Source organism: Calliphora vicina, chromosome 5 (genome assembly GCF_958450345.1).
Source record: "Calliphora vicina chromosome 5, idCalVici1.1, whole genome shotgun sequence".
NCBI classification, from domain to species: Eukaryota; Metazoa; Arthropoda; class Insecta; order Diptera; family Calliphoridae; genus Calliphora; species Calliphora vicina.
In genome coordinates this window covers 111,411,263-111,427,301 of record NC_088784.1, presented here as the reverse complement: position 1 = coordinate 111,427,301, position 16,039 = coordinate 111,411,263, and the positions used below count along the sequence as shown (strand labels likewise).

General features: G+C 30.4%; 1 protein-coding gene across 1 annotated transcript in view; it reads left to right on the top strand.

Annotated features, from left to right (window-relative positions):
* The window catches only part of vg (vestigial), a 32,227-nt gene continuing 16,188 nt past the window's right edge, over nucleotides 1-16,039 (top strand). Inside the window, exons 1-2 of the mRNA XM_065511896.1 lie at nucleotides 1-803; nucleotides 13,068-13,497. Coding sequence (XP_065367968.1) covers nucleotides 708-803; nucleotides 13,068-13,497 — 526 coding nt within the window. The 5' untranslated portion in view covers nucleotides 1-707. The remainder of the gene's footprint in view (nucleotides 804-13,067; nucleotides 13,498-16,039) is intronic.

Below are 16,039 nucleotides of genomic sequence, written 5' to 3'. Positions count from 1 at the left end.
CAAACATTCAAACATTGGGACAGACAAACAGACAGACATCCAGAGATACATGCACCATCGTATGTAAATGTAACAACAAACGGAACGATGGATGGATTTCTTTCCTAGAATTTAAACAGCTACGAGTACAACTACAAGAAGAGTTACACGGTTGTTGTAACAAAATAAAGAAAAGAAAAAAAATAAGAAAATTAAATGAAGTAAAATAAAATAAAACAAAACAAAAACATAAAATTATTGCCATAATTGCATGAGAGTTAAGTGAAAATTAAAAGAAAAATACACACAACAACAACAACAAAAAACCGAAGAAGATTCCAAAACTCAAATAATAAAAGAAAAAAAACAAACAAGTGTTTCCAGAGTAACAACAATCAACATTGTTAAAGTCTTTGTTGCTGTTGATAGTAGCGATTTTTTTGTTGCATTAAATTAATTGTTAAATTGATGAACAAGTTTTATTTTTCTTAACAACTGTTTAACAGACAACAAACCAACCAACAAAACAAAACAGTAACAGCGTCATATCAACATCCAGTTTAAAGATTTGATCGCTTCGCATCTGTAGATTAACTAACTAACAATTCTTTTGAGAATAAAATTTATTAAGGTCTCAGATAGACAGACGGCAAAAAAACAATAACAGACAACGTGTTTTCTGATATTCAAAAACATCAGAATTTTGAGCCTCGTTTCGAGAGCCTACAATGGCAGTATCCTGCCCTGAAGTTATGTACGGTGCTTATTATCCATATTTATATGGCCGTGCTGGACCAAGTCGTTCATTTTATCAATATGAAAGAGTAAGTAAAACTGAATTATTAAAATTTGTATTTATTTGTATTTTAAATTCCCAGTAAGCATTTAAAAGCTCAAAATTCAAGCACTTGAAAATATGTATTGTTATCTTTCAAACAAAAATTATTTGGCTTGAATTTATGTCATGCATTTCTACTGGAATACAAGTTGAAATCAAGTGTAATACAAGTCTTGAATTATAGCCAAGCAATTGAATTACAGTTGTATTAAACTTTATTTCAATAGCATTCTCCAGTAAAAAGGAAACATAAATTCAAACCATATGTTTATTGTTTGAAAAATATTACATTTTTTCAAATATTTTTGTATGAAAATCACTCAGTTTTCAAATAATTTTTGAGTGTTTTTCAAACAAAAATTTTAAAATTATTTTGCGGTCATTCTTCTTAATCAGACCTCAAATTTTTTTTATGAAAGATTAAATTGGGTTATAATAGAATCGTAATATATTCAAATTTATCTTTTTAAATAGTTACAAAAGTCACAAATGGATTTTAAATGCTCAAAATGTTAAAAATTCCCCCGACCAGGCCACATGTCAAAGAAAATACCGCTAAACGTCATCCTAGTTAGACAAAAATTCATATGACAGCTTTTATGAATCTTGGGAAGGTGAATATCATATTGCATTAATAAATTTCCCAAAACAAGGAAAACAATTTACATATTCTTGTAAGGAAAACACTAAAGAAATTATTAGAAAACTGAGTAATTTTCATAAAAATATGTATTTGTAGTTTGTTTAAGATTCCGGTCATGTTTCCGAATCAGGCCCTAAATGTTTTTTCATGTATTTTCCTTAACATGTGGAGTCTAGGACATGATGATGGAATTTTTTATAATTCGAACATTTTTCATCCGATTTATTACTTTAATCATTATTTTTAAAGACAATTCAGTTTAATATTTTATAACAAGTTTTTTGTAAATAATCATTTTCCAAAAATTACGCCCGATGCAAATCAACTTTAGAGTTTTATACCAACTATCACACTAAATCGACACACTTCTTTATTTATTACAAAAAAAAAACACTCAGAAAAAGTAAAATTGTTTTTGACAGTTCTTTACTAAATTTTGAACCAGTTCTCGTAGCCCGAATAGTCTGTAATTTGGCATTAGTTCGAAAATTAAATTTGAAAGTTCGAACTTATGTTCGAAAATTTTTTAAAGCTGTTAATATTAAAATAATCTCTAAATTTTGAGGATTCTTCCATTGCAGTTTTATATGAGGCTAATTTCTTACATTTTCTAATTTGGAACTTAAAAATGTTCATGAATTTTAAAGTATTTTAAATGTAGTTTCAGAATATAAGCTTTTTAAGATAAAATGTATTCCTATCTTTAAATTTTAATAAAACAAAGTGTGTGTGGGATATCGTAGACATTTGTTATTCTTTTGAAAGGCCTATCGATGCCATAAAGCATAAATCAGGCAGTATTTGAATGATGGTTTAGTTTTGATGGCCGCTGTATTTTTGTAGCTTATTCTCAAAGACCTGCGACTTAAGAAAACCCCACAAGAAAAAGTCTAACGTGGTCAAATCGCACGATCTCAGTCACAAGTTCATATCATCTCTACGCGCCTTCCTTTTGAAACCACATGCAGTTGGTGTATCATTCGATTCAGGCCAAAAGAGGTTGGTAATCATCGATCTATAGAGCTCTTGGATCTCATGTGATTTGGTATCGTTTCAACAATTCAACAATTTTGTTTGTTGATGAACCCATTTATTAAATGTTGCCCAAACAGAACACCCATTTTTTAAAACAATTTTATCATCTACACGTGTTCTGAACCCTATAAAAAAAACAATTTTAATACAAGCTTTTATTTAAATGCTCTAAAGAGAAGAAAATAAACATTAAATTATATCAAACAAAAGGGGAAATTACTCTTCAGTTTCTGGAAAATATCGCGATAAGCTTTTATATCATATATGTAAATTGTATAATGCATTGTAATAAATACATAGTTTGATTAAGTTTAAAGTGTACTTTCTTCTTTTTTTTCTGATTTAAATAAGTATGACTTTTTATTATTTGGGGTATTCAAACCGTCTGCTATTAGGTCGTATTGTCATAATGTCCTAACATATTATTTTAGTTTCAACAAATGTTTGTTGCGTTTCAAACAAAAAGGTTCTAAACTAATAAAACTTTTTGAACTATGTTTATTGTTTTGTCATAGAACAACACTTTTTGTTTGCAGCTCAACAATAATTTGTTTAAACTAAAATAATATGTTAGGACATTATGACAATACGACCTAATAGCAGACCGTTTGAATACCCCAATTAATTTATTTTAAACATTATAAAGTTTAAATCAGAGTGATTGTCTTAGATCCCACCATAGTGAATATAGAATTTTACTTTTTCTTTAATTTATTTCTTTCATAAAAATTCACGTTTCCAAAGAAATATGGGGTGATTAGAGTCGCTGCTTACGAATATATGTAAATTAAAAAAATCATGACAACTAACAACATTTTTATTAAAAAATATTAAAATTGTTACATCATACAATCATTCTTAGGTTTTTTCACGTGTTTTTATATTTAAACGATCTATTTTGGAAACAGTCACTTTTGGAAACTTGGCATAAAGTTTTTCTAGCCATTCAATTTGGAAGCAATCTAATAGTTACGCCACTGTTTAATACACCCTTTTAAGATTCAAATACCCAAAAATGTATTTTTCTTTTCTAATCAGAATCCTTCACACACTTCTCCCACAAATGAAACTGCTGCTACTACGACATTGTTTGAAATGACAAATTTTCTTCATGCATAAATTTGCTTGAAACTTGTAAGGACTGGATTGGAGGGCCTACGAACGATTCAATTCAAATCAATTCAGCTCAGTTCAGTTCGTTTACGTTTCCAAAAAACAATAAATGTTCAATGATTTTTCGCCGTTTCTTTGAGAGGTGACTCATACAAAACATGTTGATACGATTCATTCGTTGGCCGGGTTGGCGGACTGGACAGTTTGTTGGTGGCTAAATTCTCAACAAGAAACAAACAAACTAATGGCGGCAAAGACTATAAATTACCAAAACATGATACCAACTACAAACGACAACGTTTTGTTATTTTATTGTTGTTGCTGTTGTTTGCAAAGCGATTTCTGTTTTTTTTTGTTTTAATTTTTATTTTATATTTGCCATCAAAAAGTTAGCTAAAATCGAAAACAAGCAATAGCAATTTTAAATTTTTCTACTGAATGTTTGTTTGTTTGTATGTAGATGGTTTTGTTGCTTTTAGTGTAGTTGTTGGTTGTTATCACATTATGATGATGATGATGATGAAGGAAGGTGCTGCTGCTGATGCTTTCCATGCACATGCGTACGTTGCTTATGCAAAGGTGCTTGTTTGACGTATTTGGTTTCGAGTTTTCAAAAGACCAATTTTCGTTTAATGTCGCGGCCTTGTATAATTGGGGCCTTTAGACATAGGAATTCCTTTGTATTTATGCGACACTTTTTAGGGCAAACAAAACCAACAACTACTACATGGCCAACAAAAGAGCAACAACAACAACAACAACCACAAAACTTAATCGAACTGAACAGAACACTTTTAAGGATTCATTTTATATGGCGATCTACAGGTAGAATAGACAGACAGACAGACGTTTATAGTTACCGTGAGAACTTTTATTGAAAAAGTTTAACAAAGAAACTAATATTTGAAAAACATGGCATTGAAAACTACTACTTGTCATCATCAATGGCAGACTGACTTGACTGACTGACCTTTACTTGTGAGAAAATCAAAAACTAACACTTAAATATTTATGTATGTATGTATTTATATTAGATCTTACCAATTCAGCCAGCTACACATTATTAAAATTTGCTGGCCAAAACGCATCGAAAATAAATTAGTCTACATTGTTTTGGGGTAAATCATGCAAATTAGTGCCGACTAATTCAGCCACTTTTGATTCCTCCTGATTCCCATTCAATAATTTTTCTTACTCAATAATACTAAAAATCATAGAATAAACACATAGAACGGCGGAGAGAGCAATAAAATGGAAAATACAATAACAAAATACATGCAATACATTCTCATGCATCAGATTTTTGACAACAGACATAGGTTTTTGGCTCTCAGTTACCCATCTAGTTGTCATTTTGTAAAGATTTGAGAATTTATTTATTATGAGTTGTCACTTTAGTGTACCTACGTCCAGAAGTAATCAATTGCTTAGTCAATTACCATTTAGTGTTGTTTTAGCTTTCATATAACCCAGTAGTACTAGGAGACTGTCCGGAACTAATGATTTGTTCATAGGGTGACAACTAGTTACGCCACTAGTTATTTTAGCACGTGTATTTCCAAAGCAATTGACCGTTTCGGATTTCAATTAGACTGTCCGATAGCTGGTGCAAAGTAGTCAACGCATTGAATTCAAATACTGGTTAAATAGAGCCAGTTACATTACTAGCTACCTAACTGGTAACTTGATCAGCTACATAACTAGTTATTTTAACATGTAAAGGTGATAATTGACCTCAAATAGTCAGTTAAAAATACATTTCAAAGACAGTCCAATAACCGATTGCTTGTAAACAAACCTTACTCCCACAACTCTCCAATAGATTACTTCTGTTTTAAAGTGCAGTAAAAAATAAACGTTTAAAGTGACTCCACTCCAGGTTACTTAGTGACAATAAACTGGCAATTGACTAGGTTACAAAAAATAAACTGAGAGATGATTATACAACACAATTTGTATAAAACTAACTAAATTAACTACACTATAGATTACTTAGAGTCACATAAGTGACAATTGACTTCACGCTAGATTACCTGGGATATATGAAGTAAAGAATTGAGTTCACTCTGCACTATAAAGACAACATATGTGTCAAATGACCAAAAATATATCAATTGGATTTAGCCATGTGATCTGAGATTAGTCTATAGGGGATTCAGCTATTCAGCTGGGAATTTTTGACAACTGAGTTAGGTGTTTGACCGTAGAGTTATCGTTATATGTATATTTCTCTATGTTATCAATTACAATTAATTAATTGGGATTTCTCAGTTTAAATTTTTTGTTTCTCAACATTAATTTGCTTTTCTGAATTTCATTTTGTTATTTCTCAATATTAATTTGGATATCTTGCATTCAATTTATATTTTATCAGTTTAATTTGATTTCCTTAAAATCAGTTTGTTTTTACTCAATTACAACTTGAAATGGTGTAGTTATTTTTTCCCTCTTCAAGTTTCCTATAATAAGATCAGTAAATTATGTAAATTATTCCAAATTAATTTTGATAGAATAGGAGTATATAATTTATTTTATTACATTCAATCGAATTATTATTCGGTTGCTCACATAGAATTTTTCGGTTCTATCAACAGAAAGTCAGCAGATAAAGAAGAATTTCGGATGAAGCAACTTAACTTACATATGTAAGGATACGATTTGATCGCAGGATAAGAGTATTATAGAAAATGAAAAACTATTTTCTTTGTACTCAAATCTGTATATGTTAACGACTACTTAGTACATGCATACAAACCTACATAGTATTTTTATGTATATTTAACTTTTTTTTATTCGTTTTTTATAAACTTTTCTGATCTGTCAGTTGTTTTAAGCACATAATCAATGTTGTTTTTTTATCGAAAGACACGATCGGTAAGAAGCATAAAGTCAAATTGTTTTGCTGAGCAAATGACAACCCAAAACTCTGCAAAACGAACAACGAAATAAGAAAAAAAGTGCAGTAGCACAGATGCCGACAAACCACTGGCCAACTAAATATACGGGCGGACAGACTGACAAACAAACAAACGGCTATACATTAAGGCCCAAAAAAGAAAAACAATTATTTTGTTAAACCAAAAAAAAAAAAGAACTGAAACTAACAAAAATTGTATTTGCTGCCTGCCGGTAGAAGCCTTCAGTTAGTTCTCTTTACAAAATACAAACTTTTATTTTCATCTCTTGCCTCCTTGCTGTTGTTCGCTGTTGTCCGCAAAACTCATCTGCTCTTGTGAAAAATATTGTTCGTTTTAAGTTTTGCATTGTCAGACATGGCATAATGTTCTGCTTTTGATACTTCGTGGTCCGGTCCGAAAGCTTCATACTCTTGCGAGTTTAAACAACAAAAGGAATTTGATGTGCCTTTACTCTTCATTTCATTCTTTTTTTCGGCCAATCGATCCGATTGTATTGATTTTTTGATTTTGTGCGTTTTTGTGTTTAAGCATTATTTTTGGGTTTTATTCACAAAAGAAAATTAAAGAAAGACAAACAGACAGACAAAAAAATGGTCAACAAAAAGTGTTTGCCAAGTTATTAGGTGAATTGATATTTCGATAATGTTCAAACAGTCACAAACAAAATCACACGGCATAAATCACGCATTTGTTTTTCTTCCTTTTTTTTATTATTGTTGTGGATTTTTTGTTTTAATCAGAATGTCTTGTGGTTAGTAGGACCCTACACTTACGAGTATAGATGGACTAGATGACAATCTTTAGCTGTTTGCAAACAACAAAAAAAAACCTTAATTCACACATCTTTTTGCGGTAGACAAAAGGTTACCGAATAAAGAAAGTTTATGTGTGATTTAGAAACGAACATTTAAATGGACAGTAGCGTCTAAGTAAAGGCTAGACAGTGGGATAAAATGTGAATATTTACAAAATTTTTAAAAACATATTGAGGATACAGTGGGACCTCGATTATTCGTATTGGTCGGGACCGGAAGCATTCTGGATAATCAATTTTCCCGTTTAATTGAGTACCAATTTTGAGTAGTTTTTTTTGAAGGATTTTATGTACATGTTTAAATAATATAAGGATTTTATAAAATTTCGGACATATGCAAGCACCCCTTCATTTTCTGGGCAGACATAAATATTGTGTATCCGAATTTGTAAATGTTCAATACCAAAATTCTCAAATTATATCAACATCCCATTTTATAAGGATCCAGAATATATACAATTTATAGGATCGAAAATGGTCTATACAATATTGAATGTTATTGAAGAAAGGCCTAAAACATCCAGAAATTTTCCCTAAAAATAGTTATTTCTATTCAAGGTGAAATTGAACAAAAGTCCGTCACGTAAAGTTGGCGGTGAACTAGTGCTTCTGAAGAGAGCTAGAATGTTCGATCATATTTTTCATTCAAAATATGTAACAAATTTATGCTGAACTAATTAATTCCGTGCATAGTATTCCTGTTTCATCGTTTGAAATTGGATGCTAAATAATTTAGATTTTCGAAATTTGATCAAAGTCGAAGTCCGTCTAACGACTTTTCTTATTTCATAGAGTTACTTTTTACGATTGTATCTTATACTGCCTAGTGCAACCCATTACCTACAACTTACATTAGTTTTATTATTTTAGAACATTTGAACAATATAAACTTATTCATTGTTAGCTATGACCTTTTCCCATCTTTCTACAACGTATGGATTCCGAACCAAAAAAACTGCTCTACATTTGAGGCCAAGAACGAATCACGCCAATATCGGATACTCTGTTCCACGGTGAAGCGTATCCAATAGAAATAAATAGTAGTCGGACCACTTCATTCTAAATACTTTTTAACAGGTATTGCAAATGTGGACGAGCGTATGATAAAATGGTTTCATGTCTGGCCGCATATTCTGGGCGTTTTTCGGTCAATGCTCGCTTCAAACGAATCAGTTGCGTTCGGTACACGTTCCCAGTGATGGTCTGGTCGGCAGCTCATAATAGATGGGACCCTTTTGCTCCCACCAATTACAGAGAATTGCCTTAGCGCCATGGATATTTGGCTTTGGTGTTGATTCGGCGGGATGGCCGGGCTACACATACGATCTCTTACGCTTCGTGTTATCGTAATGGATTAATTTTTCATCGCAAGTACTGATTGGGAGCAAAAATTATTTTCTTTTATAGCGTTCAAACAGCATTTCAGACATACAAAATCGTCATTAAAGGTCTCTCTGATTCGTATGGTACTCAATTTCCTTGTTTTTGGATGAATCCTAATGCTTGCAAAAGTTTTGAAATTGTTGACTGAGTAGCTTCCAATGATTTTGCAAGCTCTTGTTGCGTTTGAAACCAATATTCATGGAGTAATACCTCCAATTCTTAGTCATCAAACTGTTTTTGAACACCGATTGCTCACCGAAGCTTATGGTGAAGCTTCGGTAAGTAATCGGCGAGCTTCAGCGGCACTTTTTATACCCTTCAGCTTCGTGAGAAGGGTATATATAAGTTTGTCATTCCGTTTGTAATTTCTATATTTTTCATTTCCGACCCTATAAAGTATATATATTCTGGATCCTTATAGATAGCGGAGTCGATTAAGCCATGTCCGTCTGTCTGTCTGTCTGTCCGTCTGTCTGTCTGTCTGTCTGTTGAAATCAGTTTTCTGAAGACCCCAGATATCTTCGGGATCCAAATCTTCAATAATTCTGTCAGACATGCTTTCGAGAATTTTGCTATTTAAAATCAGCAAAATCGGTCCACAAATGGCTGAGATATGAGGAAAAAACCAAGACAACCTCGATTTTTGACCTATTTTTTTACCTATATCTGGATTACTAAGACATTAATATAGACAATATGGATATCTAATGATAGATATTTCAAAGACATTTGAAACGACGTATATAAGACCATAGTAAGTTGGACCTACAATGGGTCAAAATCGGGAAAAAAATTTTGAACCCGAATTTTTTTTTTTTAAAAAAAATTGAAAAAACAAAAATTTTTTTTTTAAATTTGAAAATTTGAAAAAAAAAATTTTTAAAATTTAAAAAAAAAAAATTTTAAATAACAATCGAAAAATTTTTTTTCCAAAAAATTCAAAACACAACTGGAAAAAAAATTAAATTTTGTTTACCTAAAAATATTTAAAATTTTGAAGTATAATTTGGTGAAGGGTATATAAGATTCGGCACAGCCGAATATAGCACTCTTACTTGTTTCAAGTTAAAGAAGTAAAGCAAAATTTCCCGCATATGACGCTTTGTTGGTTCAAAATTCGACATTTTCGAAGCAAAAAAAAAAGTTTTTGCTCACGCTAACAAAGTGAGAATAATTGACAGATATGTACCCTTCAAAATGACATATAAGATATTAAAAACAAAAACCGTGTTCAAAAGATACGCCATCTATTGTAAATCCCACATTTTTAAGTCATACACCGAATAAATTATTTTAAATTCGATTTGAATTAACAAACATTTAATCATTCAAAGGTCAAGTGAATTTTATTAAGAATTAATTCAAAATTTCGTAAACAAGTACTTATATATCATATTATATGTCAGCCATTACCAAACTACTTCTAAGTAATGCAAATGTTATAAATTATTCATTGAAAAGCAAGTTGTTCTGTAATTGCAAGTCATTGCCAAGATTTTGCTGAGAACTTTAGCTTTAATTTATATTTTTAACATAACTTTTCTTAACAAATGGTAAAAAACGCGCTTTTAAGAAATAGAAACACTAAACGGGTGCGTTTCTATTTCTTAAAACATAATTAAAACGTTTGAAAATGTACGTAATTGTTAAAAAGAGTTTATTATAGTTGTTAAGAAGTAGCTACAAGTACATAAACTGTGTGGGTACATCTTTAAATAACTTTATTAGTCTTGATGAGTTAACAAAATTGTTCAATGATGGTATGATGATCATCAAAAACCACTTGCAAACATAATTATGTGGAACGCACGTGACAGAGCTGTAAATGAATCACTCATTTTTGAATTAATTCGCGAATCATTCACACAAAAAAATGAATTGAATGAAATTTGAGTCAATTCAAATGAATTTGGTAAAAATGAATTGCAATTCGTTTCCAATTCAAATGAATTGAATTGATTTTGAATTAATTCAAATGAATTTGGTAAAAATGAATTGCAATTCGTTTCCAATTCAAATGAATTGAATTGATTTTGAATTAATTCAATTCATTTACAATTCATTTGAATTGAATTGATTTTGAATTAATTCAAACGAATTAGAAAAAAAATTAGCAATCCATTTCCAACTCCGAAGCGAAATTCGCAGCATATTTAGCAGATTCTTCAATGTCATTAAGTATGCAGTATAATTAATCGACGGTTAAAAAGTCTTCCTTTAAATATAATGCGCCGTTACCATCGTCAGCTGGTGTTGAAAGATTATTTTCGTACGCCTCTATTCTAAACGTGGATTTCTTTCAGATGATAATTTTGAAAAGCTATTGTTGTTTAAGATGAATGATGCATTCTAATTAAATCTAATTAGCCTTATTTATGAAACTCAATTGTGTTTTGAACGACATACATTGTTATTTTTCCTGATTTTTGATTATTTTTGGAAGATAGTTTTATTTTTTTGAAATAAATATAATATAAATATTAGCAAAAAGTTTATTGTTGGGTGGTCGTGGGTCAAAAAATATCAAAAATTATTAATTGCTTCGTGAATATTAAATATGTTTTGTCGTTCAGTGTATTTCAAAATGAAAATCAGTTCTTCTTGAAGATAAACTCCAAACACCATGTTTTCATTGATCAGGCGCGTATACAGGACAAGGCTTTTCAATTTTTGTACTGGATATTTTCATTTTGGTAGGAGAAATCTTTCATTCCCCCTAGAGATCTGCTCTTGAATTTGATTGATTGCAACTCATTTTTGAATCATTCATTTGAATTGCTAATTCTTTTTTCTAATTCATTTGAATTAATTCAAAATCAATTCAATTCAAATGAATTGTAAATGAATTGCAACTCATTTTTACAAATTCATTTGAATTGGAAATGAATTGAAATTCATTTCTGCCTAATTCGTTTGAATTGATTCAAATTTCATTCAATTCATTTTTTCAATTCAATGAATTAATTCAAAATTTAGCTAATTCATAATGAATTAAAATCAAAAAAGAATGATTCATTTACAGCTCTGGCACGTGATAATAAGATTTTGAAATTGTTTAAAATAACATTAAAAATTAAGTTAAAGTACTAAATTTACTACAACATCATCATCGTCATCATTGGAAGATACAATTATAAACATTCAAGACCTTTAGAATTCCCAGAAGAAAACATTATTTCGTACCTAACAACTGGTCCTAAAATAAGCCTATGCAAGTATTTATGTCAATGATAATGGAATCTTTGCACATAAATCAATATTTTGTGTCACCAAAATGTATGTTTCCATGGATGGATGGGTGTTGAGTGGAAACTACAATATAAAATGTGAATATAGTAGTTTCAGTAGTTTGGAGGGCGATAACACTTTGGGTTAACCCATTATTATTATAATTATTGTTTTCCACTTAAGAAAATGAGCTGCATACGTATAGAAGGTGTTAAAAACAAAATAAATATAATAAAATAAATGATGCTTTCAGTGTTATGCTCGAATTAGGAGAAGGTATTTTTAGGAAACGTGTAACAAAAATACCAAACTATTAATAAATATAAAACGAAATACAAACATACATTCATACGTACACATTTAATAGTTTGACGACGGCAAATGCCAAATCGAAATATACTGCTCGTAAATTTGAAAATGTTTAACGGCAGCAGTGGCGGTAGCAGCCGACATGCATGCGTTACAAAATTCATAATAATAATAAAATATAAAATGAAATGTTACAATATTAGAAGTTGGTTTGGTGTGTTTATCTATGGCAAACTACAATAATACTTTTAAACATTTAACAAAATGACAAGCATAAAATATAAGTTTATAGATACGAATGTAAACATGACCTCAACCCCTACAACCAAGACCCCGATCGCGACCCTTTACTTTTGTTTTTAGCTACATACATACTTATCTCGCCCGATATGTATGAGTAAACAAAAACATTATTATCAATTCATACTCACTCACTCGTACATACATACATACATATGTATATAAAGTAAAAGAGTAAAACGAGATCGTTTGAATGAGCGCGGGTGTTGTTTGTGGGTTTCATTTTCTGTTGTCGTCTATTTTAAGCGATAAATTACAAAAGTGACATTTTTTTTTCTTTTTGTAGATAGTATGTATGTATGTATGTAGATATGTATGTATTTTTCCATTTTCATAAATTAGCTTAAATGTCACATGCAATTAACTTTAAAAGGCGTTTTTATTTTAAACACACGAGAAGTGCTAATGAACCATTTAAATAAATAAAATTTCAAACATTACAACTTACCATGTCTGTCTGATTTATCCAACTAATTAATAATTATTGTGGTTTCTTTTCGTTTACAGTTTAATCAGGATTTGTATTCATCATCTGGTGTGCAATTGGCATCGTCCAGTGCATCGGGCAGTTCACATTCACCCTGCAGTCCTATATTACCGCCATCGGTGAGTGCCAATGCGGCGGCAGCTGCTGTGGCAGCAGCTCATAATACAGCAGCGGCAGTTGTGGCAGCCGCAGCACAAACAGCAAATCAGGCCTCATCATCCTCTAGTTTAAGTGCAAATTTACCTTTGAGTGCGGGCAGTAGCGGTAGTAGTGGGGCTGGCGGTGGAGGCGGCGGCAGCGGCTCTATTGCTGTCGGCACAAATGTTACGGGAGCTATACATGGCAGTGCGGGCGCAAGTCTGATGGGCAGTAGTATTGGCAATACTCTACACAGTAGAACACATACCAAAGAAGAGGATCTGGGTGCGGTACCACGTAATGATGCTGAAGGTAGGGTAAAATATCGACTAATTTCATAAAAATCTACAATATGTATATTAATTATATCCTTAAAATCGTTTAAACAAAATTTAGTTCGTTTTGTCGATTTAACGCATATTTTCAATGTAACATTAACACGTTAACAGTCCAAGGCAGCGACTGAGGATTGTCTCACACGTCCGCTTTTTTATATGTATAAATATCTACATCTTTTAAAATGTATATGTATAAATACCTAAAAGGGTGTTTTTTTTAAAAGGTTACATATATAAATCGCTTTCAGAGTCCATAGACTAGAGTTACAAAAACACCGAAGAATTTCAAAACATCGGTTTCGGTTTTGTGATAGTTTATTAAATATTAAGTGCTATAGAAACAAAATCAGTTGATAATATAGGAAATGCTATACAAACAGGTTTCCTTGTCTAGCCTGCGAAAAATAGCCAGCTAAAGCTATTATTGTAATTGCTTCAATTTAATGAAATTATAAGATATTTTTACATCGATTTGATTTTAGAGAAATTGGATGAATCATTGGATGAAAAAATTTATTTTTCATTTCTAAATTTTGAAGTTATCTACTAACAAGTAAGAGAGCTATATTCGGCTGTGTCGAATCGTATATACACGCAGAGAAAAAATATAATTGGGCATGGTTACTGTAACCATTTAAATAGCGTTACAAGATTTTTAACTATATTATGGTCACAGTAACCATTTACATGATTGTGGTAACCATAATATGGTTAATTTAAGATTCGCATGATTGTAGCAACCATATATATGGTTACAGTAAACAAATATATGTTTGTGGCAACCATATTTATGATGAATAATTTTATCATAATATGTTGTTCTCAGATTATGATAAGCCTTAAGCAACATAATATGATAAGTCCTTCATCATATGAATGGTTGTCACAAACATATATTTGTTTACTGTAACCATATATAGGTTACCACAATCATGTAAATGGTTACTGTGACCATAATATAGTTAAAAAACTTGTAACAATATTTAAATGGTTACAGTAACCATGCCCAACTATATTTTTTCTCTGCGTGTACTTCACCAAATTATACTTCAAAATACAAATTTTAAACATTTTTAGGTAAACAAAATTTTTTTTTTCAAAGTTGTTTTTTCATTTTTTGTAAAAAAATTTATTTAAATTAAAATTTTTTTTTTTTTTAAATATTAGGTCCAAAAAAATATTAGGTCCAACTTACTATGGTCTTATATATGTCGTTGCAAAGGTCTTTGAAATATTTTGACTTTATTATGACTTAGTAATAGGTCAAAAATCGTGGTTGTCCTGGTTTTTTTCTCATATCTCAGCCATTTGTGGACGGATTTTGCCGATTTTAAATAGGAAACTTCTCGAAAGCATGTCTGACAGAATTATTGAAGATTTGGATCCCGAAGATATCTGGGGTCTTCAAAAAATTGATTTCAATAGACAGACGGACATGGCTTAATCGACTCCGCTATTTATAAGGTTCCAGAATATACTATATACTTTATAGGGTCGGAAAATTAACTATATTGTGGAAATTACAAACTTATATATACCCTTCTCACGATGGTGAAGGGTATAAAAATAGATTAAAATTAAAAATCGAAGAATAATTGTCGGTTTCGGTTTTAGGTCCTGAAAACCCGCGGTTTCGGTTAAAACCGAACACGAAACTCTACCATAGAGTGGGCTTGAAAATTATTTGGAAGAACACGATTTTTTTTTATCACCAACAAATTTTTTTTGTCATACATTTTTTTCACTAACAAATTAAAAAAAAATAATTTTGAAAAAAATTTAACAAAATTGTTTGCCATACAATTTTTTTCACTAAAAAATTAAACAAAAATATTTTTTAAAAAAAAGGGTATATATACTAGGGTATTCAATCGATTAACTGTTAATCGGTTAACCGTTCGAATAATTTAAAATTGTTATGTTTTGTTTTTTTATGTATTTGTACACCAAATTCGTTGTTGTATTTTCAATTTAAAATTAAAATAGAAATTATTCAGTTAATCGAATAATTTTAAATTAACCGATTATTAACCGAATAAATCTAAACCCCGATTAATTATTTGCTCGATTAACCGATTAAACCCGATTAATTGAATACCCTAATATATACCCTTCACAATATTATAATTTAAAATAAAATTTTTTAATATTTTTAGTTACACAAAAATAATTTTTTTTTTCAAAATATTTTTTTTTAAAAAAATAGTTTTGTTTCATTTTTTAGTGAAAAAAATTGTATGGGAAATTTTTTTTTTAATTTATTTGTGAAAAAAAGTTATGACAAACAATTTTTTTAAGTGTTGAAAAAAATTCGTGTTAAAAAATATTTTTCCCGATTTTGCACAGCCGAATGAATATAGCTCTCTTAACGGCCTGAAGTTTGGTTGTTAAATTTTTAATTTATCATTAAGCAACATAAAATATTGTATTGTATTGGGAATTGACTCCCATGTGGACAGTTATTTAATCAGTCCTAAGTAGTGATTACCATTTTTCATGATAAGTATGTACATAAT